Raw genomic sequence first — 27,620 nt, 5'->3', positions numbered from 1 at the left:
TTCCCTGTAAATGAGTAAATTTCAACAAAATAAAGTAAGTTTGTTATTATTTTATTTGATTGAATATAATCAAAAATTAGCTAATTAATTTTTTTTTAAATATTACATTATTTTAAAAAATATTTTTCAAATGCTTTATGTAATAATAATTAATAAAAAACAATTTTTAGTCTCTCTCCGTTCAAGATGCGACGGTGTGTAATTGTCATTCAGACAATCGCCTGTCGGACATATTGGATCTTGTTCAAGATGGTTATTCGTGTAGTGTCAAGACCGTCGCCGAATGTATTAATTATGGAATAAAACTTCAGCATGCTGTGGAAGAATTTACCGATTTATTTTTGCCTCACATGAGAGAAGAGGAAGAGGTAAATTTTTAAGCAATTTATATATATATTAGGAATGTTCATATTTGTGAACAGTTATACTTTAACTATATACATTTATAAATATATTATTATGGTATACTCTTGATTATCCACATGCAGATTATTTGTGCATGCTTGCTATATCTCAATAAAAATGTGTCATGAATATTAGCATTAAAAAAAAACTCTACATTGTTAACTCTTGCTATTTAAAATGGTGTATTGAGAATTAGAACTACTACTAGAAAGTCAGGTCATAAATCAACTGGCCTAACAAGTAAGTAAGTGCAGTTGATTCTTGAACCATGTGGCTTTACTTGTGTGTATACTACAGGGTGTCTCAAAAAGATGTACTCACTCTTTAATAGACTATTAATAATATGTTTTTTTTAATTTAGTAATAGGTTTTAAATTAATGTATTTATTTATTTGTTTATTGATTTAACTTCTTAGGACTGTGTGTTTGTCAAGACATGTCTATTTACAAAACAATATTTATATATTCAACAATTAAAGAGTGAGTACATCTTTTTGGGACACCGCGTGTATATATTTTATTAACTAAGTTGTAAAATTGTTAGAAGAAAATATGTTGAATCATTTCCTTATTAATAAATCATTAATATCATAAAATTAATTGTTTTATGATGATATCTAGCTGCAAACCTGTCATTCCTGATAAAACTACAAGAAATTGATAAATTAACAATAAGGTGCTAGTCCAATAAATTACTCTGAATTTTCTGTTTATGTTGAAAGTTTTATTCAACTCTGATCCTAATCTAATGCTTATTAATTAATTAAATATTACTCTGAAAACATATTATATTTATTACATATAAAATATTATGTTAAACTTAATATGAAATTAAAAAGTAAATAATAAAAAAAATTGATTACCTTTCATTAAAACAGACTTGCAGATTATCCATGCTTCTGTTACCGGTGATTAACCCAGATAATCGGGAGTATACTGTATTAAATTAATTCAAGTTAATGCAACACAGATGCAATTATCATATCATTATAAATCAATAACAAAAAGAGATGTTCCTGAATTTTTGCCTTTAAAACAAAGTTATTATAATTCGGTTAAAAATACTTTGTTAGTAGTGATTGGCTTAGTTTAAAATATGAAAATTTTATTATTTATAAATAGTTCACTGTAAGCAGAACAGATTATAAATACTTTACTTTTTTGTTTCATGCACGAAACAAAGGAGTAAAGTGGCGACCTCATCACTGTATGCTACAAAACATACCCCTCTGCATTACCTTTATCATTGTAAAGGCAATGGCATCATCTTATAAAAATTGTGAACATCTGTTAATAATTATATATTTAGTTCCAAAGATGATAGTTCATAAAAACAATATTCTATTAACAATTTCTTTTAGTAGCTACCAAAATAACTGATTATATCAGGCAAATATTGCTACTTTTAGCCTTATATTGAACTATTTCTTGCACAGAGTTGTTGCAAATGCACTGAAGGATGGGAATTTATAGTGTTAAAATAAAGTCATATTGCTCATTATCTCATGCTTGAAAATTCTGCTAGGTTTTAGATTTTTTCATATTCAGCTGCTGCCCAATTATAGTGAATGTTGCAGTTGTCAATTGGCAAAAAAATTTTTTTGATCCATAACTATAAATGATAGATGATAGTAATATTTTTAATTATGTAATTGCAGCAAATTGATTTAAATGTGTTTTTTCTTGATATGATGCATTGAAATGTTTTCTTGAACAAATTATGCTTGTTACAAATATGTCCAATCCTGTAATTTACAGTTTCTGTCAAACCAACAGGGGCTGTCCTTAAATGACATCTGCACTGGAGTGGCAGGATGGGATTAAGACAAGTCAGATAAAGTTGGACATGAGGGGGGTTGAGCTTCAGTGGATGTTTACATATTTCATTAAATTTTATACAGTTTATGCATTTTATTATATTTATTTCAAAATATTTTGTATGTATCGTTTCTACTTAAGATACCTATCATTCGTAAAATGATAAAGGTTTTAAGGGTGGTTGAGTTTTGTTTGATGTTTGAAGAGGAGAACTATGGAAACTTACAAGGGGGGGGCACAACCTGGGAAATTCACTTTGGGATGAGACTTCGTATATAGGTAGTACTCCTTTAGGATGTTCAATCCTCAAAACAAGAAAGTGCAATGGCCAGCCAATTTTAAGAAAAAGGCCTTTAAAAATTAGAGCTCAGCTTATGTACTAATAAGTTTTGCTAGGTCGGCAGCTGCTGAGCAGCTCAGTTGACATCGTTCTTGGCTACCGCCAAATTGTTCAGGGTTCAAATCTCAGTCTCAATTAGTATTTTTTTTTCTTTTTCTCCTTTCTAAAAATTTTTTAAAATAAGTATTTTGAATATATATAAATATTAAAATTTTATTATAATAAATAATTTCATTTAAAAAAATGTTTAACACATATTACATGTCATTTTAATTATAATAATACAAAATAATTAATAATAATAGTTATAAATAATTAGTTATGGAACAACAGTTTTCATTTATTATTCTATTGTATCAAATTTTTCGAAGGTTACTACTCTTATTAATTCTCACCACTTAAAAATAAAAAGTATAAAACATGTCTTTTATATTCATCCTTTACTTCCATTTTAACAAGAATAAACAACTAAAATGTTTTCTATTCCAACAGCATTATATAAATGAGATCCAATTTAATACTTCAGTGTGAAAAGTATCACATTAGACTGACATTTTCAACAGCAAAACAAGATTTTTCTCAAGGTCATAAAAATGGGCATGGACTTATGGACTGACCTGATATTTGGAGTGTCAGTTTACTTTTGGATTTCGAAGAGATCATAGTCTTCCGTAATATATCACACCATAATACAAATAGTTTCAATATTTTACAGTAAAATGTCTGTGAATGAAGATACTATCAGTTTACCAACAGTTGATGATGATGATTATTAATACACTTATTAATTATTTTGTATTATTATAATTAAAATGACATGTAATATGTGTTAAACATTTTTTAAAATGAAATTATTTATTATAATAAAATTTTAATATTTATATATATTCAAAATGCTTATTTTAAAAAATTTTTAGAAAGGAAAAAAAGAAAAAAAAATACTAATTGAGACCGAGATTTGAACCCTGAACAATTTGGCGGTAGCCAAGAACAATGTCAACTGAGCTGCTCAGCAGCTGCCAACCTAGCGAAACTTATTAGTACATAAGCTGAGCTCTAATTTTTAAAGGTTTTTTTCTTAAAATTGGCTGGCCATTATGCTTTTTTGTTTTGAGGATTGAACGTCCTAAAGGAGTACTACCTATATACGAAGTCTCATCCCAAAGTGAATTTCCCAGGTCGTGCCCTCCCCTTGTTAGACAAACTAAGACAAAAGAGGGAGATTAAAAATTTCAATAAAAATACAGATGTAATCTATTGACAGCCCCAAATCACCTGGTTTGCAAAAATTCTAATTTGCACAAATAGAGGAAGACAAATAGCCTTGTAAGATGTGAAACGCAATAAGAATACACAAACACGTGAATTCGATTAAAACAAATTTAATCACGCGATAAACAATTATATATAGAAAGTTCTTTTCGATTCTCTCGGTCTCTCATAATGCAAAGTTCTCTCACTGCCTATGGCAACGATAGACCAAGTAGCCTGCTTCCGTAGTAACTACTTGCCCGACAATAATAATCCAAATACGTGCAATCCTTAACTAAATTAATCCTAAAGATAGAAAATATAGAGAGAGGGAAGTGAGAAGAATGAATAGGATAGTGGGAACTCAATTTCTCGATGAAACTCCGATGCTGGCTTGTACTTTTTTCTGAGTAGCTCTGGGTTCTTCTTTCATGTGTTGAATATCTTCTACAATAGCTTTATCGTTCTCTCCGATTCTATCGTCCGGATCTTCACTTCACAGCTCCCTATTCAGCTCTTGTTGAATTCCGTCTCACGAGCTTACTGATCTGCATCCATGCCTCTTTGTGTGCGACAAAAGAATAACTGTTTGAGACTCCCTTTTCTACTCATTATCTTCCTCAAAGTGCACTGTCCCACCCAACCCCCTAGTGGGTGGAAAGGGGAAAGCCCCTGTTTCCAGAAGTCAGAACAATAAACAAAGGAAGTTAGAAAAAAGAATTAGGAAGGAGAGAGAATTATTAAAACTATTAAATCTAGAATACATATATACAAAATTATATGGTGTATAGCCACAGCCTACCCCAGGGCATGTCCCTGTTCTAGCGCCAAACCTGCAATTGGCTTAATGCCCATGGGTCAGAAAGAGTCTAAAAACAAATTATTGCAGCATATGGCCTAAATTGTGATAGGTTATTTTTAGATTGCAAGTTCAAAAATGCACGTTGCTGGATCAAGTGTTGGTTTGCATGGGCCATTCCAAATCTCCATGATTCATGTCCAAATCTGAACCAGTCATTTTAAAATTTTGAGTAAAAGATTACATTTTCCATGAGCTTGCAGGCCAGTCCATCACTGTTGGAATTATCTAACTTCAGCAAGAATTAACAAAAATTTATGGTACAAGGGTTATTTTTCTTAAATCTCCACCAACCCAGAATAAAAAAACAAGAATGAAAAACAAAACCACTTTATTTGTACAAGGTAGTTACAGTCTTCACCTATTTTTCCACATAATTGCCTTCTCGATTCAGGCAGACATCATACCATGACACCAGCTTTTGTATATTCATGTCAACGAACATTGCCACCAAGCCATTCATCCAACCTTTAACACTCAGTCACTGGTGTACAATGTGGACCTTGAAATTTGAGGAAACTCTTCACTGAGCTCAGAAATCATGAACTGATGCCTTTCTCGCATCAATTGATCCACTTTGTCCACCAAATCATCAGTCATAATGTGGCTGTACGCCTTTATTTATATATAGTTTTGTGGCTGTATGCCTTATTTTATGTATAGTTTTGTGGCTGTACGCCTTTATTTATGTATAGTTTTTAGTTTAATTTATATTCTATTTCTATAAATCTATCCTTCTTTCCAATTTTCTTTGTCTCATTGTCTCGAACTTCCAAGAACAAGCTCCTACCTGTAGCCCACCAGGAGGTAGGGAAAAACAATAGACGGCGACAAGCCTGGAGGGAAAGGGAACGTTCCACCTGACATTCTTTGGCCAGACAGGAACGAGGAAAGACGTGTGGCTGCGAACCTCGAGGGTGAGAATTTGGCGAGCTCTGCAGAACAGGGCCAAAAGGAACAGATCGAGAAGAGAATCCGATCACTGGAAGAAACCGTCATTGTACGAGAGAAACCGGAGAATGGAAGAAACCGTCATTGTACGAGCATACAAGCATTATAGATCGAGACAAGGATCTGCATCCAACAAAAGCCAAGGAATTGGGTACCCATCTATCCTATAATCCTTCTTACTTCCCTTTTTTTTCTTCTATCCCTTCCTATTAGTTTAAGTTTGGTTAAAATTCGCGTGCGTTAGTTAAGTAAGATTGTCGGGTGGCATTTGTAACGCGACTGTACTCGCGGATTTACGGTTACGATACGAACACCGAAGAACAGCGGGAATCCATAAAGAATTTGTACTATTTATTCCAACATGAAATTAAATTTATTTTAATTGATCAACACGTGTACGTGTTTTTCTTTCGCGTCATACTTCTAACAATAACACACTTCCTCCCTTGATTGCCCTCATCATGAACATTGTCACATCCTTGTTTGAATTTCCTGCACCATTCACACACACATTTGTAGCTCAGAGGTTATCACCATACACATTATACATCCTTCAATGAATTTCACCTCCAATCAACCCTTCGACCTGCAGAAATCGAATTACTGCTCGTACTTCACAGTTAACAGGAGATTGGATTGGCAGCATCATGTTTGTGTGTTTACTGCAGAGTAGCAAATGTCTAAAATAGCTTGGCACAATGCTAAGTGGTGAGGGAATATACTTGGTGTGCACTCTGTCCCTGTCTCACATGCTTCCAATATTTTTCATTCGTTAGTGGAGGTTGGAAAAAAAAAACCCCTGTACATAAAATAAAATTACCTAACTGATAATACAGTTTTAATTATTCAGCTACAAGTACAATAAAAAGAAAGCATTTATTTAATATTATATTTACTAATAATACAGTAAGACCCCGCTTAACGCAGAGGATGTGTTCCTAGACAACAAAGCGTTAAATGAAGTCATTTTAAAATAGAGTAAATAGGAATAGGTGAACATGCAACCAAAAATAGATAGATTTTACTTTAATTTTAAGTTATTTTTATATTAATTGGCATAATAATATATGTTTAATAACACACAAACATATGCACACAGAAATGTAACGTTCATTTTTTTTTTTGTGATGAAGGTCCTGACTTTTCTGAAATTCATTTTTTTTTCTTTGTTTTTGCAATAAAGTCGTGAAGTTTCATTTGTCGCTTTTTTCTTTCTTTAAGCAAAAGTCGGTAGAAGAAGATCGCATCCAAAAACTCATTTTGTTTTTGCATTCTTTTCAAACTCTGAATCATTCCCTACAATTTGATCAACAATTTCAGTTATTGTTACCAAACTTTTATTAAGGAAATCTGTAGAGAAATTTTTGGGGCTCTTTTGTTTTCAGAATCTCTATTTTTCAGTTTTACATGAATTCCTTGTTCTGCCAGTTTTTGAATATCATCATTGATAAGGCTCTCACCAGAAATCTGCAGTAACTCCTCAATATCCTGCTCTTTTACATCTCCTAGTCCTACTGTATCAATTAGGTTGACAATTTGTTCAACCTAACGATACAGTGATGGGCTCTTCTCATTGAAAATTCTTGGATACATTTGGCCATAACTTCTTCCACACTCTGTTCATGCATTTATTTCTTGCCAAGCAAAGTTGATATTTCCTATTGCATCCATTATGTTATATTTTTGTACCAACAAACATAGATTTAAAGAAAATATACCTTTTTGCCACCTTTTGCTGATTGGTTCGTGTTCATAAATAATCGTATTATGTACGAATCAATGAAATGCCATGATACTTAAAATCAGCGTAAATTTTGAGCCTTTTTTAGGCTTCAAGCATACTGCGTTATATCAAATCAGCATTAAGTGGGGTCTTACTGTACTTTATTTTCATATTTAAATAGGTATTTCAGCCCATGTTAATAAAATATTTTGAATATGAAGAGCTGAAAATATTAAAAGAACAAGTTATTAAAGAACATGTTAAATGGCAACTATCTAACGAACAAGAAAAATGTTCCGAGGAAAAGGAAACTGATTCAAGTATGTTTTATCAGTTTTAAAATTTTATTTATAAATGATTTTTGGTATTTTATTTAACTTTTGTTGTGATGATTCTGTTTACAAGAAACTTTTCATAAAATAGTGTAATACAGAATATTCCAAAATGAATGCTACCATTTTAAATTACTGTAATTATGTTAATTACATTGCATACCTCTTAGCTAATAACCATTATTAGAGTAACTCCCCAGGTTTCATCTCCCATTTCTTTTGAATGTCTTGTTGTCTATTACTTTTGAAAGTGCCATAAATGAAAATGGTAGCTCCACACCAGAGAAGACAGTCTGCATTTGGCAGAATCAAAACCACTAGGAATTGTGTAACTCCTCACATGCAGAAGTCACAGAATTGTGGCTGTCATGGGAGGAGTGATAATGGATATGCTGTAGCAAGCATAGGAAGAATTTAAGTATTGTGCCATGTGACACAAGTGTATTCATAGATAGATAGTAATGGGCTAATGTGAAAGTTGGATGGTTAGTCAATGTTTAAATATACATTGCAAAGTCCTCTGATAATAATTAACATAATTACAATAGTTTAAGATAGTAGCATTCTTATTGGAAGATTTTGTATTTACACTACTGTTTAGATTACTGCTTTTTGAAATGAATTTCAATGGTAGAAATAATTATTGAATTATAAAAATTATAATTATATGTTAGTACGGATACAAAAATTTGGGTTATATTTTGACTTAATTATTATTGTTATTTAGACATCTTTTACTATAAATTTAATTAATTCTTAATTTTATTTATAAATTTAATGTATTTTGCTCTCATACAAATTACATATTTGAATAAATTTTTATCACTAATTCAGAAAATGAACCTGCCGAGGAACTGGATCAAAACATATTTTTAAGGTTGCCACCAGAAGTCATAGTAAACATCTTTTCATTCTTACCAATTCCTGATCTTTTACGATGTTCAGAAGTCTGCCAGAAGTGGAGTCAGTTTGTGTATGATCCTTCATTATGGAGAAATATTTATCCCATTCATTGGGCTCGAGGTAGATTCGTAAATATTTTTTTGAAGGCTTTCATTAATTTCATTTAATAATATCAGGGTAAGAAATTTTGGAAAATTAAACAAACATTCACTCTCTTCATCAAATATTTTTAACATTTAAAATGTATTTTTTTTTTTTTTTAATATTTATTATTAATATTTTATTTTAAATAAAAGTAACAAAAGATATTTGAGTAAGGAAGGAGAATGTTGTTACATATTTTTCAGGAGAAATTAGTTGAAAAGTTAATTTGTATATTTGGGGATTGATTAAAATATATTTTAAAAAGGTATATTTATATATGTAATTTTTAAAAAATTTTCAAAAAAAAAAGTCACCTTAAAATAATGAATATAATAACAAATTACTGATGTTTTTAACAGTCCTTTTTTATTGTTGAAGAGATGTACTTACATCATATTTTTTTAATATAAAATAATTAGTTCTGCATTAATTTAATAATATATATACAAAAACATTCTTATTAAAACTAAAGTCACGAACTAAAAACTAACTAAGCAGATAATTTATGTATTACACATATTCATTTGTAGTTAATTATTTTTAATTATTTTGAACATGCTTTAACTTTAAGATTACAGTTAAACTTAAAGCATGTGTCATTATAATAAGAGATAAAATGTATTAAACATCTAATATTAGTTTAGAATCAAATTTACTTTTCATTGTTTTCACAACTTTATAAATATAAGAATATAAACACAACATAATTGACTACATAAAATAATTAATTAATTAAAATGGCTTAGTTGTCAAATTATTGTACATAAAGTTCTATGCAAACACAATGCAATTTTTTTATTATAAATTTTTTGATTAGTTATAATTATATTAATAGTAATAAGTTGTTACATTTTCTTCATAAAAATCCTACTGAGAAATGGAATTTTTTATGATATAGGCACAGATAACTTTATTTATTAAATATGACTTATAGCTTATTCATATATTTTCTTTAAGATACTCTTCATAAGGCCAGGAACACACGTGTAAAATGTGGCATAAAATCTAGCATAAAACAGAAAGCATAAAAATTTTTCTGAAATTTTGGCTGAAACAGAACTGAAAAAAGAGTAGAGTATGTCTCTACTTTTTACGACGTAAAATTTTTACACTGTAAAAAGTAAAAGTTCCTCCAATAAAGAGAAGTCTTTTCTGTGACGTCAAAGTACACACATGGTTTTTATTCTAACAATGGGGGCAATAACGGTTAACCCTATAATTGTGACAGTCTCGAAAAAATGAAAAATAAATGAAATAGAGGAGTTTATTGAATCCATTCGACCATATCAGTGTCACGTATAAAGACACTGTATTTAAACAATGTTTAAGGATGGCTGTAGGTGCAAAATTTCAAACAACAGGTAGGTCTAGTAGAATTGATGTATAGGCTTAGTATTTAGATCACACGTTCTTTATTTGAATTCAGAATACAAGTGTATTAATTTAAATTTTCAATATTATAGCAGAGGAAGTGGAGAAAAAATGGAAGGTACAAAGGGATAGATATACGAGGAAAAAAAATTAATAAAATTAGCACTGTTAGTGGCAGTGCTGTTTCCTGTTCGGCCAGAATTTTTATGTATGTGTGTTCTGGCATAAAAGTGTAAAACAGAAACTGAACTGAAAGCTGATTTCTGATTCAGTTTTCTGCCACACAATTTTACGCATGTGTTTCTGGCCTAAGATTATGTAATTGCTGAAATATATGTGTATTTATTGGCTAGTTATTTATACAATAAATAACTAGCCAATAAATATATTTTATGCTGTCACTTTTAGCTAGTTATTTATTGACCCACTGTTTTATATATAATGTCTATGTGTGGTGAATTTTATTCATGTATGCACAGGTACAAAATATCTTTGAATTAATTAAAGTATTAAATTTTTTTATTGTAATTATATTTGAATATAATATTGCAATTATATTTGCTATACAAAATCTTTATTCAATTGTTTTGTTTTGAGTGTATTTAAAATTAGTATCAGAAATCTCTAGATATATTCTATCTGAGAATATATCTGAAGATTTGGAACTTGAGAATGTTTTGAAAACATTTATTTATCAATTTCAAAGATGAATAACAATTATCTTATGCCTGGCAACTTTTATACCAATAGGAAGAGTTGAAATAAAAAAAAATTTTTTAAATGTATAAACGAGAATTTAACAAATTATTAAAAAATTAAATGAGAATTATTTGAAAAAATGTAAAAATGAGAATTTTTCTTAAACTAGAATTTATTTAAAAAATATTATTAGTTTTTTCAAATAATTTTAAGAATGTTCCATTTTCACATTCCATTTGAGAACTCTGTAACCTTATAACCTAAAGATCTCTTATGTAGATTGAAAATGTTTGTGTTTTATCTGCATTAAACTATTCTGGAATTGTACTTTTAAGGTTCAGAGATGTGCTGTGTTTTATTTATTAACTATGACTTTTTCTTTACATTGCCAATTTCTTTTTAATTGGATTTTCTTCAAGTCTCACATCATTGCTCAATGGACTTAGCCTATACAGAAAATTAGTGAGCATGAAACAAAAACACTTCCTTCATTTTAACAGAAAGACAACTGCACATTTTTAATTTAAATTATTGGGTTAAAGATTAGAATTAAAAATTTTTTAGCAAATGTTTCTATTTATCTAGTTTCTACATTTATTGCTTTGTGACAGCATTTGATTACTGCCCCTATAACAAACCCAAAAGATTTAAAAGTAAATTTATCTTACAGCTTTCAAAATTATTTTAAATTGAAATAGCAAATTTAATAAGTCTTACAGAAAGTTATACTTAAGAGAATTTATTTTAAGCTCTGTTTATTAGTAAATATTTTTTTGTAAGGATTAAGCTGATAGTTCTTGAATATCATAAAGCAAATAACTTTTTTTGAGATAGTCAATATTGAGATTTAAGTAAATATTTTAATGCTATTATTAATGTAAAATTTGATATTTTTATATAAAAACTACAGATAATTAGTTAATCTTACTGTTATCAAATTTTTTGATGATAAAATGTTTTGTAAGTGAATTTTTTAAGTACATGTTATCTATGAATTATGAACTATAGTTCTGATTTTAACAATGTTAAAAATATATAACACATTTTGAGTGTCATTTTATTATGATAATACAAATATCGTAGAATTTCTCAAATGAAAAGAATTCTTTAATGCTTTTAGTGTTTCTTCTAAAAATGAGAGAGTTTATTTTAACTATTAATCTTTTCTTCCTTGTAAAAATGAAATACATAATTTGTTTATTGTTTTTATTGTTTGAGGAAAAACTTTTTTAATTTATTTAAATTTCAGGAATTAAATTTAAACTTTAATATTATATGAAGTCCAAAGTGTCTGTAGCATAGACAAATGGCTCATCATATTACACAGTCACAAAATATGCTTTGTGCTGTTCCATTTAACTGAATACATATGAATTTGTTCTTCCTACTCATAATGAATATTTAACATATTCTAAAATTCTGTTTTCCTCTTATAAAAAAAATTGTTAGATAAATTGAAACATATATTTGACAAAAATACAACATGAAGGATGTTTGGAATGAAAGGATTACGTAAGAAAACCAGTATATTAACATAGTTGTCTGATGCAAATTGTTATAGAACTTGTAAGTCTTCTTATCTGTTATATGCATGCATCTACAGACAATATTATTTTAGTTGGGAAAGGAGAAGCATAATTTTAGCAGTTCCTGCACTTGTGGGCCGATCGGTAGACTTTTGATACTTTGCAGTTCCAAGTTCCTTGAACTTTAATTATGGTACGTTTCTTGAGTAGAATTATTTTCATTTTATTCAAAGAATGACTTAAAAATTTATTTAAAAGAGTATACTTTGCTTATGTATGTTGTATTATAGCCTGTGCAATAAGATTGCACTTGGTCAATATAATATGTGCCTACTTTAGGGGAGATTAGGTGACAGGATGTGGTAGTACTCTTCATGTCAAAACTTTCCTCTACTAAGTTTCTTGGAACTTTTTAGCATCATTTATATCTAATAGCAAGTTTAATGGAACCCTGTAAACTTGCTATTAGATATAAATGTGCTTAGAAAAATGTGTATGACTATTAAATTCATAATCACCTTTCTGGCTCTCCCCTATTTTCCCATTTACCACCCAGCCTACAGAAGGTTTATTTTCATTTACACAAATGCTCTTTTTGAGAAGAAATGACATAACTGATAAAACTCATACAGCATAAGTACTCACAAGTGTACCAAAATTATCACCAAACTACTCCCTATTTTCCTAAAACAGGCACACTTACAAGGGGATGGCACAATGTAGGGATAACCAAGTTTGATCAAACTCGGTCAGGTTATAGCACATCCCCAAAAATTGGCACGTGCAATTGGTACATCCCCAACAATTGGCACAATAAGACACAATACTCAAAATTAAATGAGAAAATTGAGGTTTAAAATTGCAAATCACTTAAAATCTTTACAATTCCCATCATTTATAGTGATGGGTGGCTCAGTTGGGAGCATGCCAGTTTCATAATCATCAAGTTGATGTTTCAAATCCTGGTGGTATCAATGTTTTTTTTTTTCCTAAAACTATAATTTTCATTTTATTCTTGGTATTTTTTTACATTATTCAAAAATAATTTTTAAATAAGTATATTCATGTACAGTACCTGTGGGGTTTGTGCTAACATTTATTTATAATTTATTTGGGAAGAAGTTATAAACAAAATTATCATTATTCAAGGTCAATTTTGTTAATAAAAATGTCTTTTTTATTAACATCATTAAATCTATTTGCTTTCCAGGAACACAATTTTGTGGATGATAATTGTTGTAGAAGCATGTGAAACAACAAAGATTTCTGCAGTATGCACATTGAATAAATGCAGATTTTTAAAATAAGATTTATATGTATCACTGGGAAAGCAGACTTGGAGAAGTGTTTTTAAACATTAAATCATCATCAACTAATTTGTAGGAGAATCATTTGTACTGTATCATATTGGAAAATATCTGAGTGTTTAATGGTTTTTTTCTACTGCCTTTGCAGCTTCCGAAATTGATGAAGAACCCTCGACTGCAATTAGGTCTTGATCTTAAAGGATGCTTTCTTAATATGTAAATTTTGTAATGTTTTCATGCAGTGATTCTTCTGCAGAACACATAACTTCTATGCTATTGATGTTAGCATGAGATATCAGAACCATTTTTTCATTCTTCTGAACGAAGATGCAATTATAGACACATTTAGGTTAAACAATGACTTTGTTATCAAAGTATGAACTGTACATGAAAATACAGAAAATGTTTTGTTTTTGAATAAACATTATTAGGTAGCATTTGTTAACTGCTTTTAACATTGACTTGTCACTTGAAACAGATGGACTTTATGCTTTATTACCCTGTTTATTGTGCATTTGTAGTTTTCTAAAAATTAATCAGTTTTTCTCTATAACAGTATAATAAATTTAAAGGTAACAAAAATAAAGTGAAAATTATAGTTTTAGGGGAGGAAAATACCATTACTACCACCGAGATTTGAAACACCAACCTCACAATTATGAAACTGGTGCACCCCACCAAGCCACTGGCCAATCTAAATGATAGGAAGTCTGAAGGTTTTAAGTGATTTGCAATTTTTTACCACAATTTTCTCACTTAATTTTGAGTATTGCACCTTATTGCTTATCAATTGTTGGGGATGCACTATAACCTCACTGAGTTTGATCATAATCAGTGACCCCCAATGTCCTGCCATCCACTCATTAGCATTGACCAAGTGCAATATCTTGTGCCAACTACACCTTAATATTTATTTCAATTAATTTATCAAGCACATTAACATACCATATTATGCATGCATGTGCATCACAAATGTCTCTCTTCAGCTAATACAAGTCCAAGAACCTGAGGAAATTTCAGAAAGTTCATCATGAATTTTAAATTGAACAATAAGCTTTTTTCAATGAATTAGAGAATTTCTACATTAAAACTTTTTGTTGTGCTAATTAATTTTTAAATGTATTAATTTCACTGTGCCTTTTCTAAATAACTTACAAGAAATTTTGTTTTAGGAAAATGGAACATTACAGAATTCGACCTAATCGAACCATATCTTCCGCTGACAAATGATTATCATTTAAAGAATTATAAGTTTCTTGACGAAGATGCAGACTACGACGAATCTGGCGATAATGACTTAGACTGTAATGTTGATTGCGGAAGTGACGACTGCTCATGTGCTGATGAAATTAAATCCATCAAACAAGAAAATAAGGTCCTGAATTCACTCATTAAATACCTTCTACCAAAAGTTGGCATTGGCGTTCATAAAATTGTTTTGACGTCATCCAGAGGACTTACAAGTAGTTTAGTAAGCAATTTTTTATTCATATTTTCTTGTTAACTTTATTTTAGTTTTGCTAATAATACCTACAATGTAAGAATATTTAAAAATCTTAAAAATACTGTAAAACTGTTTTATCTCATTCTGTACTAAGAACCTATATTTCTTAAACTTTCAATTAATAATTAACTACTATATTTGTATCTTGGTTTTCATACTTCTCAATAAATTAAATAATTTGCCATACACTTCATCTCCAGAAGTAATTAGATTTGGGTTTGACTTACCCAACTTCAATAAAAGAATTATACTTCAACTGGCTCTTGTTTTACAAATACTGCATTGGTTTAATTTCCCTCCTTTTGTACACTAAGAGTACCAAATTTTCTAACTTGAAACAAATCATGTCTTAGTCACTGAAGGAACACTGGGAAAGATTCATAAATTGAATGTTTTCCAGTGTTCCTTCTTAGAGTTGCTACTTCTGTTTACCTTGTCAAAGAATATCTACAGTAAGCTATAAATAAATTTAAAATTATATGTAAAAAGAATGCTATATAACTAATAGCAAATTTATAAAATATACTCACAAACAATGTCAAGCTTAGAATAGGAATAAACTACACTGTCTTTCAATTGTTTACTTGAAAATATTTAACTACAAGTAAGTACTTTTGACATTTGCCTGATGATAACATTTTGAAATGTCAAAAGTATTTGTTTATAATTAAATATTTTCAGATAAACAACCTTAATGCCGAAAGACAGGCATAGTTTATTCTCAAAATAGTAAATTCTATCATTATCTCTTATCCAAAATTATTTTTATAAAAAATATTAATTTTTATATTTTAATACTATTTCTGCATTACTGAAATTTTCTTTCAGTTACATTCATTTCTTCTGCTTTGTCCCAATCTCTCTTTTCTTGACGTATCATATACAAATATTACTGATTCTGCATTCAAAGGGTAAGTTTCTAATGTTAACTTCAGATTTGTTTTTTTTAACAAATTCTATAGTTTCTCTAGTTACTCTGTTCTATTTACAGACTAATCAAGACAAATGCTTGCTTAAATCTAAAGCATCTCGATTTATCCGGATGCTGTGAATTCGGCGACTTGGGTTTATATCGTCTGAGTGAATGCTTCTATTCAGCAGAAATATACTCATCAGAAAATGCCATTGGCGACATTTGTGTCAAAGGATCATCGAGTGTTCAGAAAGGCGATAAAAAGAATGTAAAGATATCAAAGACTGCTTGCATTCAACAAAAATGTTTACAGACAGATATATTAGAAGACATTGTTTTGTGTGAATTAGAAATGTTATCAAGACAGTGCCCCTTTTTTTCAGCCGGTTTGTGTTGTCAGAGCATTGCTTGTGATTCTTTCAATACATATAAACAAAGATCAGTTTATTCAAGGACAAAAAATTTGGAAGAAGTATACAGGAAAAGGACGTTTCCCACGAAATCAAATTCCTGTGAAAGTGTACAGATTGCTGCTGGATTAAGGTTTCTTAGTTTATCTGGATGTTATCAGATAACTGATAATGGTTTGAGGTGAGTAGTAATAAATTTGAATAATAAAAAGTATATACTGTTTGTTAAGAACGGTATATACTTACAATCATTGTTTTCAGAAAAAAAGAAAGTTTTGTTTATTATATACATGATTACAAACAGGAACAGAAAACATGTTTTTATCTCCTAAGATTATCATCCAAATGGCTGTATATTCTATTTTAATTTTTACAAAACATGAATAACTGATTTTATTGCTTTTACTCTTTTAACAATTGCCTAATGATGTACTTTATAAACAATTTTAAGGATATAATTATTTATGGCTGAAAAATTAATTTAAATGACCTATGTAATGGGTCATTTAAAATAAAATAAAATAGAATATAAGAGTGAAAAACAGATTTAATTATACTTTGAATACATTGTTGTGAATAAAAGTGAAAATAGTACAATATGAAAATTGTACTAATTGCATTATTTTTTGATAATTTTCACAAGAGAAGAATATACTGAATATATGACCAATGTGAAAATTATTAAATGAGGCTTACTTTTTGAACTGACATAAAGATTGATACATTTGTCCAGTAATAAAAGTTAGGCCCTATTTAATAATTTTTACTTGATATTTGCAAAACTTATAAATTATCAATGAGAAAATTTTAAACATGTTTCTATTTATAAGCTTTCAGTTTATATTTCAATAAATTTGAAATATCATGGCTTCTTAACCTAGCCAATATTGAAATTTGCTGGCCCAAGCTGCAAATTGTAAAATAAAAATTGAAAATAAATGTTTTTTTCAGATTTTATACCATTTTGCAAGCTAAAACATTCTAATTTATAGGGCCAATTGACAAACTTGCCCTATAAATTAATAAGCAAACAGTTTGACGAGGCAACTGCCTCAACCTGTAAAATGAGCAGTCAAAACTTAAAAATAGTGAAAAAAAAAAAAAGCCAAAACACAATGAAGTTTTGTAACTGTACTGTACAGTTTATAGACTGTTCATATAAGAGCACTGGTATTAGAAGTGATCTGTTGACACTATTCTGGAAGTGGGGGTGGAAAAAATCTGTTTTGTCTTGAGTACAAATTACCATGAAGTCAACACTATTAATATATATATTAGTGTGTGTAATTATGATTGGACAATAGTTATCAACAGTTCGTGAATATTAGGCAATCCCATTTGGTAGTGGTAATCAATCAGTGTGGTTATGAAGCCTAATGTAATATATATATCTGAAAACACTGATCGCAATAGAAGTTTGTATAGAGAAACTAGTAACACGCCCATCTGATATGTAGAAGTTGCAGATTTGTCCTGTTTCAGATCAATATTTTTTCCAGTTTTCTAAATTATTTAATTAAATTTAAAATTGATTTTTAAAATTTAGAACAGTGTCTAGGCCAAATTTTAAAATTATCCATAATGTAGCCTGAAATAATCTAGTATTTAGGATTAACATACAGTTTTTAATATATTTGTCTAAAGATATGATACATTACTGCTTACTAATCAAGTAAAAGGATGTTTGATTTGGAAAATCTTATATTTTTTCTTATTCTCGATAAAACAAATAGTATTTGCTCAAGACCCTCGTATCTGTCCAATATGTAGTATCCAGAGCTTTGGCAATATAATTTTATTTTCCCATTTTCTGCCTTGCTCATTATTCAATCTAAGCTGATATTTGTAATGAACTAAAATTCTACCACTGAAAAGATGAGAGTAAACTATATATTATTAGTTTGCATATCATTAGCATGTATTATTTTAGTAGCCAGTGTACTTGAAGTTACATAGTATGTCTATACTTGGAAAGCTTAAAGTTTGCAAGTTTGTAAGAAAAATTGCACAAGGTTCGTCAGAAATCTACAAAGTTTACTTTTGACCTGCAAGCCAGAAAAGGTTATCATTACTGCTCTAGAATATCTATGTTGACTATTTCAGAAATATGATTTTGATATTATGTGCTGGATGAGACATTCATTTCTGTGCCTTCATAAAAAGCTATACCAATAAGAATAACAGAAGAGTTATTGTACAAAATTTTTGAACTACTTGTTTCCAATAACAAAGAGCATAATTTGTCTAGAGATTCATGGATCTGAACATTAAATCACTCGCTTTTCAAACAATAATATTTACATCAACAGCATAGCCTACAAGGTAGAAACAGTCTGAGAATGAAAGAGACAACAACAGAAATTCAATTTACCATCACAAGAATTGCTTTTTGATATAATTCTTTATAATTAGATCAGTCTTTATCCTTCTTCAATATTTAGTTATTATTAATATTTTTTTAACATAAAAATATAAACAAATAAATAATTGAGTTTTTTATTACTGATCCATGTGCTATAATTTCTAAAGTTAAAAACTTTAGAAATTATAGCACAGAAAACACAAAACTTGAATTAATAATTGTTGCTATTAATCAAATAAATTTTATATTTATGTAACTAAAATTAAAACTCCTTTGAGACTGCATTATATGATTATATTATAGGTAACAATGATGTAGTGGTGTATATAATCTAGAAAAGACTGTTGTTACAATATAGTTCTGTAATAAACCTTGGTCTATTAATAAGAGAATGCAAAAATTTTAAAATAACATGTTTATATTCAGTTCATTTTTAATATTTTTTTTTTGTTAGAATTTTATTTAGTTTTGTAATCTTTCATAACTAATTGTTCTATTTTAAACATTTGTTACAAATTGCAGATTATTTTATGAAGTCCAAACAGACCTTGTCTTCTAGCCTTGTTAAGAAATTGCCAAATTACTTAATGTACTGTACCTTTAACAGTGGAATTTTTTAGACAGGGACTAACGTCTTTGATCTGATTAATGGACCATTTTCAACCAAACCATCTCTCGCCCCTCCCACACCAGCATTGTAGATAGGTTTGAAATTTATAGCCCCTTCCTAGCATGTACATAAATAGTGGAAATAAGGACTCCCTTCTCCCCATTTGGTAATTTATTCTCACTCTTACACATCGATTTCTTTCATCATAGCCCAACTTTCTCACTTGTGTACTTTTTATTGGAGACTATTCTTTCTTCCGACACTAGCACTTATCTTTTGACCTTCCATGCAGGAGGATGGTCATTAACAGCATTAATGCCTTTTTTAAAAAATTTTACCATTAATTGATTTACTTAATGCACCTTTCAAGTTACCACAGTTGCTAGTTTATCATCCTCATTGAGCAATTGCTAAAATCTATTTTCTTTTAAGCTGTTTGTTGGAAACTTATGAAATGCTGTACTTTTTAGCTTTTGTTAGACTATGTTCACAATATGGCATACACAATAAGGCAGAATTAAACCATTTTTTCCACAATATTAAGAATGCAAATTAAAAAATTCTTTTAATTAGGGTGAAATATATGAAATGGTTTTTGTTAGCCCACTAATGCAAACACTCAACAAACCAAACACACAGTAGATGTGAGAAAATTAATTTATTTAAGCATGATATAATTATTCACAGGTTCAATCAAGGATGTCAGGTCTAGGACTTTCTCCAGCAGAAATCTTAAACTTGATTGTCTATGGAAATTACAAAATTAATAAATGACCAGAACCCATTGAATCATGATAATACTAATTCAATATAATAAACAAGAATAATTCTTACAATGATAATTTTTATAACCTAATCCTTAATACTAAACTTACACTACTAAGGAAATTGAAGATGAGGCAAGAAGTACTAAAGATGGCAGATAGGACAGAACAAAGGTAGTCAGGTCTTGCAAACATCTTTCAGTTCTCATTGTCGTGTGGAGCCACATGGAACTCCTTGCATAAAATTCATACTTTGATCTTTTTATCTTTGGTTCCCAAAGGTTTTTATTTATATTCAAATTGTTGGTCATTTGTTTAAAATTTTAACTGATCAAGTTGAATGCCAACTCCAACTTACTAACTCTGGCCCAGGAATTTCAAACATTCTGATGGATTTAAAGATTTCAAAGTTATGACTTCAGCTGTCTACTTGAGTACCAGACAATATCATGTCTCTGCCTTTTCATCGTCCTCTCTCTTTGAACACCAGCTCAAAAGTGAACCTTCTTCCCCATGTGTATGCCCCGGTAACCTCATACCTATTGTACTGGTTATTCCAGGAATTGGTCCTTGCCTCTAAGAAGGAAGAATTAAGCAGATTAGAAAGTTCTACAAGGGAGAAAGAACAAAGAGCAGGGAAAAATGTACAGTACAAAGAACAAAATGATGAAAGCACAGTATGGTGTACTTCCATGTTAGTGTTTATCTACTCTCTCTCAAAATGGGAAGTTAAAAGTAAATCTAGTTGCATTTTTAAGAAATTTGGAAATTCACATTTACTTGCAGAATTATTTTCTATTTCCTAGCTTGTCTCTAACCTGTAGACCACAGTATATAATCATTTTAATACAGTAGAGCATTGTTTATCTGAAAGCTGATCAACCAAAGCGTCGGTTAACCGAAACCTTTCCAGTCGGACCATGTCGAGCTGAATCAAACGTGTTTGATACTATATTAACTTCTAAAGTATATATTTTTTTTGTTTTCATATTTTTCAATATATTTATTTTGTTTGTACAAAATAAAGAAATAATTTTTAATGATATAATAGGCACGATTATTATTATAAAAATTTTTGTTAGGCTTAAAATCGACAAAAATTTAATGCAAAGCGACACAAAACGGAGAAAAATTTCAACGTGTTATAGGTTAATGTATTTTTTCATACATAATCGGTTATCCGAACAACCCCAGTCACCAATTGATTCGAATAAACGACGCTCTATTGTACTTACATATTTAATATTAAACTATTTTTTTTAATTAAACAAATGATTTGTTGTTTCAAAAAATACAATTTTTCTACTCAAATATCAATTTGCAAGTTCAGTTCATTAATATGAAACTATCCAAAATCTGTTGAAAATAAATAAATTGAGAAATAAGTTAGAATAGAGACACTTGCACTATTTTTAGTCTTGCCTTCACTTTAGAACTGCTTCAATATTCCTACCTCCTCCCTGACTCTTGAAATTAGTAGTGAAATGATAAATTTGTTATAAATAAACAGTAACGTTTAAAAATATATATTTAAAATAAATAAATGCCTGTATTTTTATTGAAATTGAGAAAACTTCCAAAGTTTATCCCTTTTTTGGGCATGCTCCATTATTTTTGCAAATTGCTGAATGCTCTCTAATTTATTTTGAATTTTAATAATTTGAAGATGTTTAATTTAAAAATTAATTTGTCAATAAGTTTCATTAATTAGTGTTAAGTTTAATAGTTACGATAATAAGTAATATAAAACAAATATTATATACATTATTAAAACATATATATTTATACGTTATTATAGATACTTTGCTGAAAGTGGAATCCTAACACACTTGCAACACCTGGACGTGTCTGGCTGTTGGAACCTGAGCGGACCGGGTCTGAAAGCCGTCGTCTCGCTGTCTTCGAATCTTCGACCCGAAAACCTCTACTATTGTGATCACATTCAAAACGGACCTTATGCAGAATCTGCCAATGGCTGTCAGAATCTGGAGAGCGAAGTCAGGGTCTGTTGTTGTGGACAGCAAAGATAGAAGGAAATATATTGCTTCGTTGCAACAAAAACAGATTATTTTACAGTTACATAAAGCTTTGCGTTCAAAATAGTTACACATCAGTTCTTATAATCGAATCTTATCTTGTATTCACTCTTAAATACAGTCTGGAAAATACACAATAGTTTTTAATAATATAGCACAATAAAATAGATCTGTGAAAATTTCTTAAGTAGTATCGTTTTATTTAAATATACAATGTCTTGCAAAAACAATGCTACCATTTTAAATTATTGTAATTATGTTAATAACTATCCAAGAAGTCATAATGTACAGTACATTGACTCTAAGCTCTGAAAATTTCTTATTTCTATGTATTTAAAGACAAAATTGTTTTATCTCTCAGGGTGCGAGGGATATTTGTATGGCAAAAACCAGTCAAACAAATTTCCCTTTGGCCAATTTTGTCTTGAATGGATGAAGGTAATTTTGGCCAATTTTGTATTTAAAGAGTTAAACCATTGAAAACTGTCCAAGTTTCACATTTGCTCCTTTCAATTTTTTGGTGCATGCACCTCAAATCCCACATCCCACTGATACTGAAATTCTTCCTATGCTCACTGCAGCATATCCATCATCACTCCTTTCACGTCAGTCACGATCTTGTGGTTCCCACAGATTACTTGCATTGCACGATGACAAGTGATTCAGACTGCAAAACGCCTTCTCTATATAGTGTTGCCACTTTCTTTCACAGTGCTTCCTAGAGACAGGAGACGAAACTCTGATAGCTACTGTATCGATCGGTATACTTTTTATGTAATAATTGACATATAATTACAGTGATTTAAAATGACAGCATTATTTTTTGGAAGACTTCATATTTTATTATTATTTCATTTCTATCATACAGAGAATTGTTAATAATTTTTGATATTTTCCCAACTCATTCTTCCTTCCTTTTTTTCTACAAATAGTAAAAATATACAAAGGTACATTTTGGATAAATTTATATTTAAGCCAAATAATAGCCAATTTCTTATTCAAGAAATTTTCCTTATTTGACTAACATGTAATAATTTTCTTATAATTTAAATGATATTGTTGCATGCGATATCCTTATATGGCGCATAATTATGTAATTTTATACATATGAAGTGAAATAAAAAACAAACAACACTAAAATTGTAAGTAATACATATATCTAAAGAGCAGAAACATAGAAAATTATACAAAACTTGATCCCCAAATTTCAGCAATATCGTGGAGGGATGACTGAAAAATTAGCAGTGTTCTATGGTGGCTAATAAATTATAATTTCAAAATTCATCGCAAGAGATTCAAATATAATGTGAACATTTTCTTCATCAATTTTCTTATATAATTTTTCTGAAAATAGAATCTGTATATAAAGATGATCTTCATAAATTTATTTAGGTAAACATACATAGGTGATTGTATACTGTTAACTTCATTACAATTTACTTATACATCTGTCCTTCTGCAGCTAAGCTATCCATAAAAATTAATCTCTCAAAATGAAGAAATAATGATCTGTTGTTTATTTATTTTAATTCTTTTTGCACACGAGCACTAAGATGGCCCTATTATAGCAAACAATCACTGCAGTGATTGGTAGTCTGACCAGCGTGACCAAACCAGTGCACTGGTTTGGTCGCGCTGGTGACTCAGTCCGACAGATGGTCCCTCAAAAAAATCCTGTAGTTTTTTTACTTGTCTCAACCTAATCCCGGTGAATGGTAGATTGCCACCTTGACCTCTCGGCCATCCAATAGTGATGACTTATTAGAAGTGTCAAGGTCTCGTTATAAGCTTGGCAGTTAAAAGTGGAACCCCTTAGTAATGATAAAGCAAGAGGTAGACTTTTTTTCAAGTACAGGAACAAGTAGATGATGATTGTATACACAGATCAGCAATAAATGATTTTTATTAGCTAAAGTGATACGATACGGGAAAATATACTACTATATTAATTAACAATAGAGATTATGTAAGTCTAAGATGGATGGCTGAATGATGGAAACAGTTAAGGCATTGGCCTACCTCTCTGAAGGACCCGGGATCAAACCCGGTGGCCAACGGGAATTTTTCGTGGACATTACGTATGGGGTATGTTTGTTCCGTCCCTCCACATAAGTACGGAGGAAAAAGCACAGTGACCACGGATGACCAAATGGCGGCAGCCTACACCCTGGACCAAATCTGGATGGGTCGAAAAACCCGAGAATTTTTTCAGAGTGGTTCATCTGGATACGTTAGGCCCTATCCTCGCCATGCGACGATTCCATTGTGACAATAGCGAAGTTGAGGCCGAAGTTTTCAACGCGAAAACGTGTACGTCGGACGTTCAGCGCCGTCTTCCTGTAAACGTAGAAGTTTGACAATGGCGTTTGGAAAGTCAGTGGAATCATGCTCTACGTTCCAAATGCCATTGTCAAACTTCTACGTTTACAGGAAGACGGCGCTGAACGTCCGACGTACACGTTTTCGCGTTGAAAACTTCGGCCTCAACCTCACTATTATCTGTACATATATGTATTGGTTATCCGAAGATCCACACGTGGATTTAAATTACAGTTAAAGGTTTGTACGAATGTAAGAGCCAACAATGAAAAGTACACACTTGAAATACACTTGAATATTTACTTTAAATAAAGGGAACTGATTGACAAAAGGAGAACAAACATTTCATCAGAGGTTCTGCAATGACAATATATAACGTATTATTCAGCGCAAAATTTTTATTTGAAATCCAATTAATATAGCAAAAGTATTTTCTAAATTTGATTAAAACATGTTAATTAACTGAATTCACTAAGTTTTAGGCTTTTTGTATTTTAAAATAGAGTTATGAGAACGGAGGGATTGGATTCTTGATCTCACAAAGGATCGGCCACAGCAATATTTTAAAGTAAAACAGACGTGTTAAAGTGATAATTTAACCAGAAATTGTTATAAAAATCATTATCTATGGAAGGTGAAGGAACTTAGAAAAAATTGCTCCGGATATGTTTAAACATTTGATAAAATTAATCGTTTTCATGGAGTATTGTTCGAACCTTGCGCTAATCTATGGTAAAGAACCCTCGTTTAATGCTTAAACCAGAGAAAAGTTAAATAAATTTGTTTGTTTGTATTATTTACTTTACTTCATCCGCAATACAATCACACAATTTTAATTATTAAAGGTTTATTAAGATTTTATTTTACTTTCGTTCTCTACATACGTGTGGTGTCGGCGATTAATGTACCGTGCATAGACATCGTTAGTGACAACGATTAATTTTTTAAAAAATATTCTAAAATTTTTCTATACGTTCTTACTTTAACGTGTATAAAAATAACAGAGGCATTCAAATTTGAAATTTTTATTCCCGAACTTTTCGATTCTGGCGTCGTTTCTATAACCTTTGCCAAGTAAAATATACGTAATGGAGAATGACGTCGAACGGAAATTACGTAATAAGTTTCCGGGAAGTATTCGTACCGAAATAAAACGTAGACGAAAAAAATTTAGTATAAATATTTTAATCTCGTTAAGCTCGGAACGTATTAATTCGTTTAAAAACGTCTTCGAGAGTGTAAAAAAAATAAATTCTTTTTGGCGATATTTAGTCGGAATTTTTCAAACTACCGTCGACGTCTCGTACGTCGCGATACAAAATGGAAGAGGAGAGTGCGGAGAGGTAGTTTTTTCAATCGGTCGGCCAGACGTGGATAAAATAAAGCGTGTCGGCAATTATCTGTGCCATTTATAAAAGAACATTTGACTGGTAAAGATGAAAACGGGCTTCGTTCGCGTGGAGCTGAACAGAACAATTTGGGAGGTGCCCGAAAGATATCAAAACTTATCACCAGTCGGCTCCGGTGCCTACGGACAAGTTTGGTAAAGTTTTTCCTCTTATTTTTTCGATGTAACCCTTTCCGTCATTGGCCCGTTACTTAATATCGCGGAATTCCATTGGTCCGTTTGAATTCTGTTCCTGTTTAATTGATAAGTGTCGAGTCGTTTGGCGAAGGTCGATGACGTTCTTCTCCTCCTCGACCCTTTTCACCTTAACTCGTTCGTGTTTTCGTGGAAATCAATGGAGAATTTTTTATCCCGAGTTTCTCTTCTGCTTCCGATTATAATTAAATAAATTTTTACACGCTCAAATTGCCTGGATGTCGAGAAAAAAAGATATAATGGCGCATTCGCTCTTACCTTTAAAATGTTTTGTTTTTATCCGTCTATCTCGTCGTTTTAACAAATTTCTGCAGTTTAAAACTGGATTTTTATGCCTTTAAGGCTTTAAAATCTGGTAAAGGCAATATATAATACAGATTTGTTTATAAGTTAGTTATTTGGATTGCCACATAAATAAATGATTATATGGAATTTTTTTTCTTCTGGCCTTGACCGGAACGATACTTCAAAGATAATTTACCTTGTAAATTTGTGTCTTCGAACCGTGGTGTCAGACTTGAAACCCGCTTCAGGGAGATGGCTGTGCGTTCGATAAAAAATTTGTTAAACTATTCATCGAAATATCTTGGATGTTGGACTGTCTATTATTGAAAACCAGTTGTTCGTCTTTACTTTTTTTCGAAGAGTTTCTTTCCTTGGAAGGTTCTGATTTTTCGAATTGTGGGTTTTTTCTACCGGAGTGGTGCGTGGCGTTCTTCTTGGAAAGTCTCCTTTAGATTCTGAACTCCAAATCCTACGGAGCCAGTTGTGTCCAGGAGGATAATTTTGCCCCTTAATTTCTCTGTAGTGTTTCTAAGGAAGGGATTGTTGTTTGTGCCAGTAAGTTCCGAATTCGGTATAGTATGCTCCTCGTTTTCCATTGTGTAATGTTTTCGTGTAGACTTGACCAAGAACTTATTATATATGGCTTTTTATGTATCTTTGGAAGGTGATAAAGTTAACACTTTTTTATTTTTGTATGGGAATTCTAAAGTTTGATCGCACCATGCCTTGCAAACTCGGCCATTTCTAGAAGTCCCAAGAAAGACTTTAGAGAGCCGGAGTGCTTTAAAAATGGCTGAGTTGCCTGCCGGGAAAAATTTGACACAGTTAGGTTTTCTGGATCCTGTTATAAGAAATTTTAATGACGTTTCTTTATTCTTAATTTTTTAAATCTGTTTTTATTTTTCATTATCAAAACCACAAAAGGAAAGAAAAAAATAACTTAATTATTTGAATTTATATGTATTAAAATTAACAAATCAACAAGTATCTTGAATTGATACTGCCATTTGCCAAGACAAAACAAATTTCATTTACATAAATTTATTATTTAGAAGGAAGAAAGTATGTAAATAAATATCTAAATTATCTATGTAAATAGAATAATGTTTTTGTAGATAATTTTTCTGTTTTAGAAATTGCTTTCAGGTTGAAAATTTGAGAATATTAAATGAAAACTATATTAAA

At 30.4% G+C, this 27,620-nt stretch overlaps 2 protein-coding genes across 3 annotated transcripts in view; both read left to right on the top strand.

Annotated features, from left to right (window-relative positions):
* LOC136982303 (F-box/LRR-repeat protein 5-like) overlaps nucleotides 1-22,410 on the top strand; it is a 43,223-nt gene extending 20,813 nt beyond the window's left edge. Inside the window, exons 3-9 of the mRNA XM_067278780.1 lie at nucleotides 171-368; nucleotides 7,529-7,667; nucleotides 8,514-8,702; nucleotides 14,802-15,100; nucleotides 15,962-16,044; nucleotides 16,125-16,637; nucleotides 21,991-22,410. Coding sequence (XP_067134881.1) covers nucleotides 171-368; nucleotides 7,529-7,667; nucleotides 8,514-8,702; nucleotides 14,802-15,100; nucleotides 15,962-16,044; nucleotides 16,125-16,637; nucleotides 21,991-22,222 — 1,653 coding nt within the window. The 3' untranslated portion in view covers nucleotides 22,223-22,410. The remainder of the gene's footprint in view (nucleotides 1-170; nucleotides 369-7,528; nucleotides 7,668-8,513; nucleotides 8,703-14,801; nucleotides 15,101-15,961; nucleotides 16,045-16,124; nucleotides 16,638-21,990) is intronic.
* Nucleotides 22,411-25,806: 3,396 nt separating this feature from the next.
* Nucleotides 25,807-27,620, top strand: part of LOC136982302 (mitogen-activated protein kinase 14-like) — a 48,598-nt gene continuing 46,784 nt past the window's right edge. Inside the window, exon 1 of one of the 2 annotated variants that reach the window (XM_067278779.1) lies at nucleotides 25,807-26,090. In XM_067278779.1, the coding sequence (XP_067134880.1) occupies nucleotides 25,984-26,090 (107 nt within the window). In that variant the 5' untranslated portion in view covers nucleotides 25,807-25,983. The remainder of the gene's footprint in view (nucleotides 26,091-27,620) is intronic. The other variant, XM_067278778.1, reaches the window with a different exon arrangement.

Source organism: Centruroides vittatus, unplaced genomic scaffold (assembly GCF_030686945.1).
Source record: "Centruroides vittatus isolate TY-2023 unplaced genomic scaffold, ASM3068694v2 contig_82, whole genome shotgun sequence".
NCBI lineage: Eukaryota > Metazoa > Arthropoda > Arachnida > Scorpiones > Buthidae > Centruroides > Centruroides vittatus.
The sequence above is the reverse complement of the archived record's forward strand: the minus strand, read 5'-3'. Positions and strand labels throughout refer to the sequence as shown.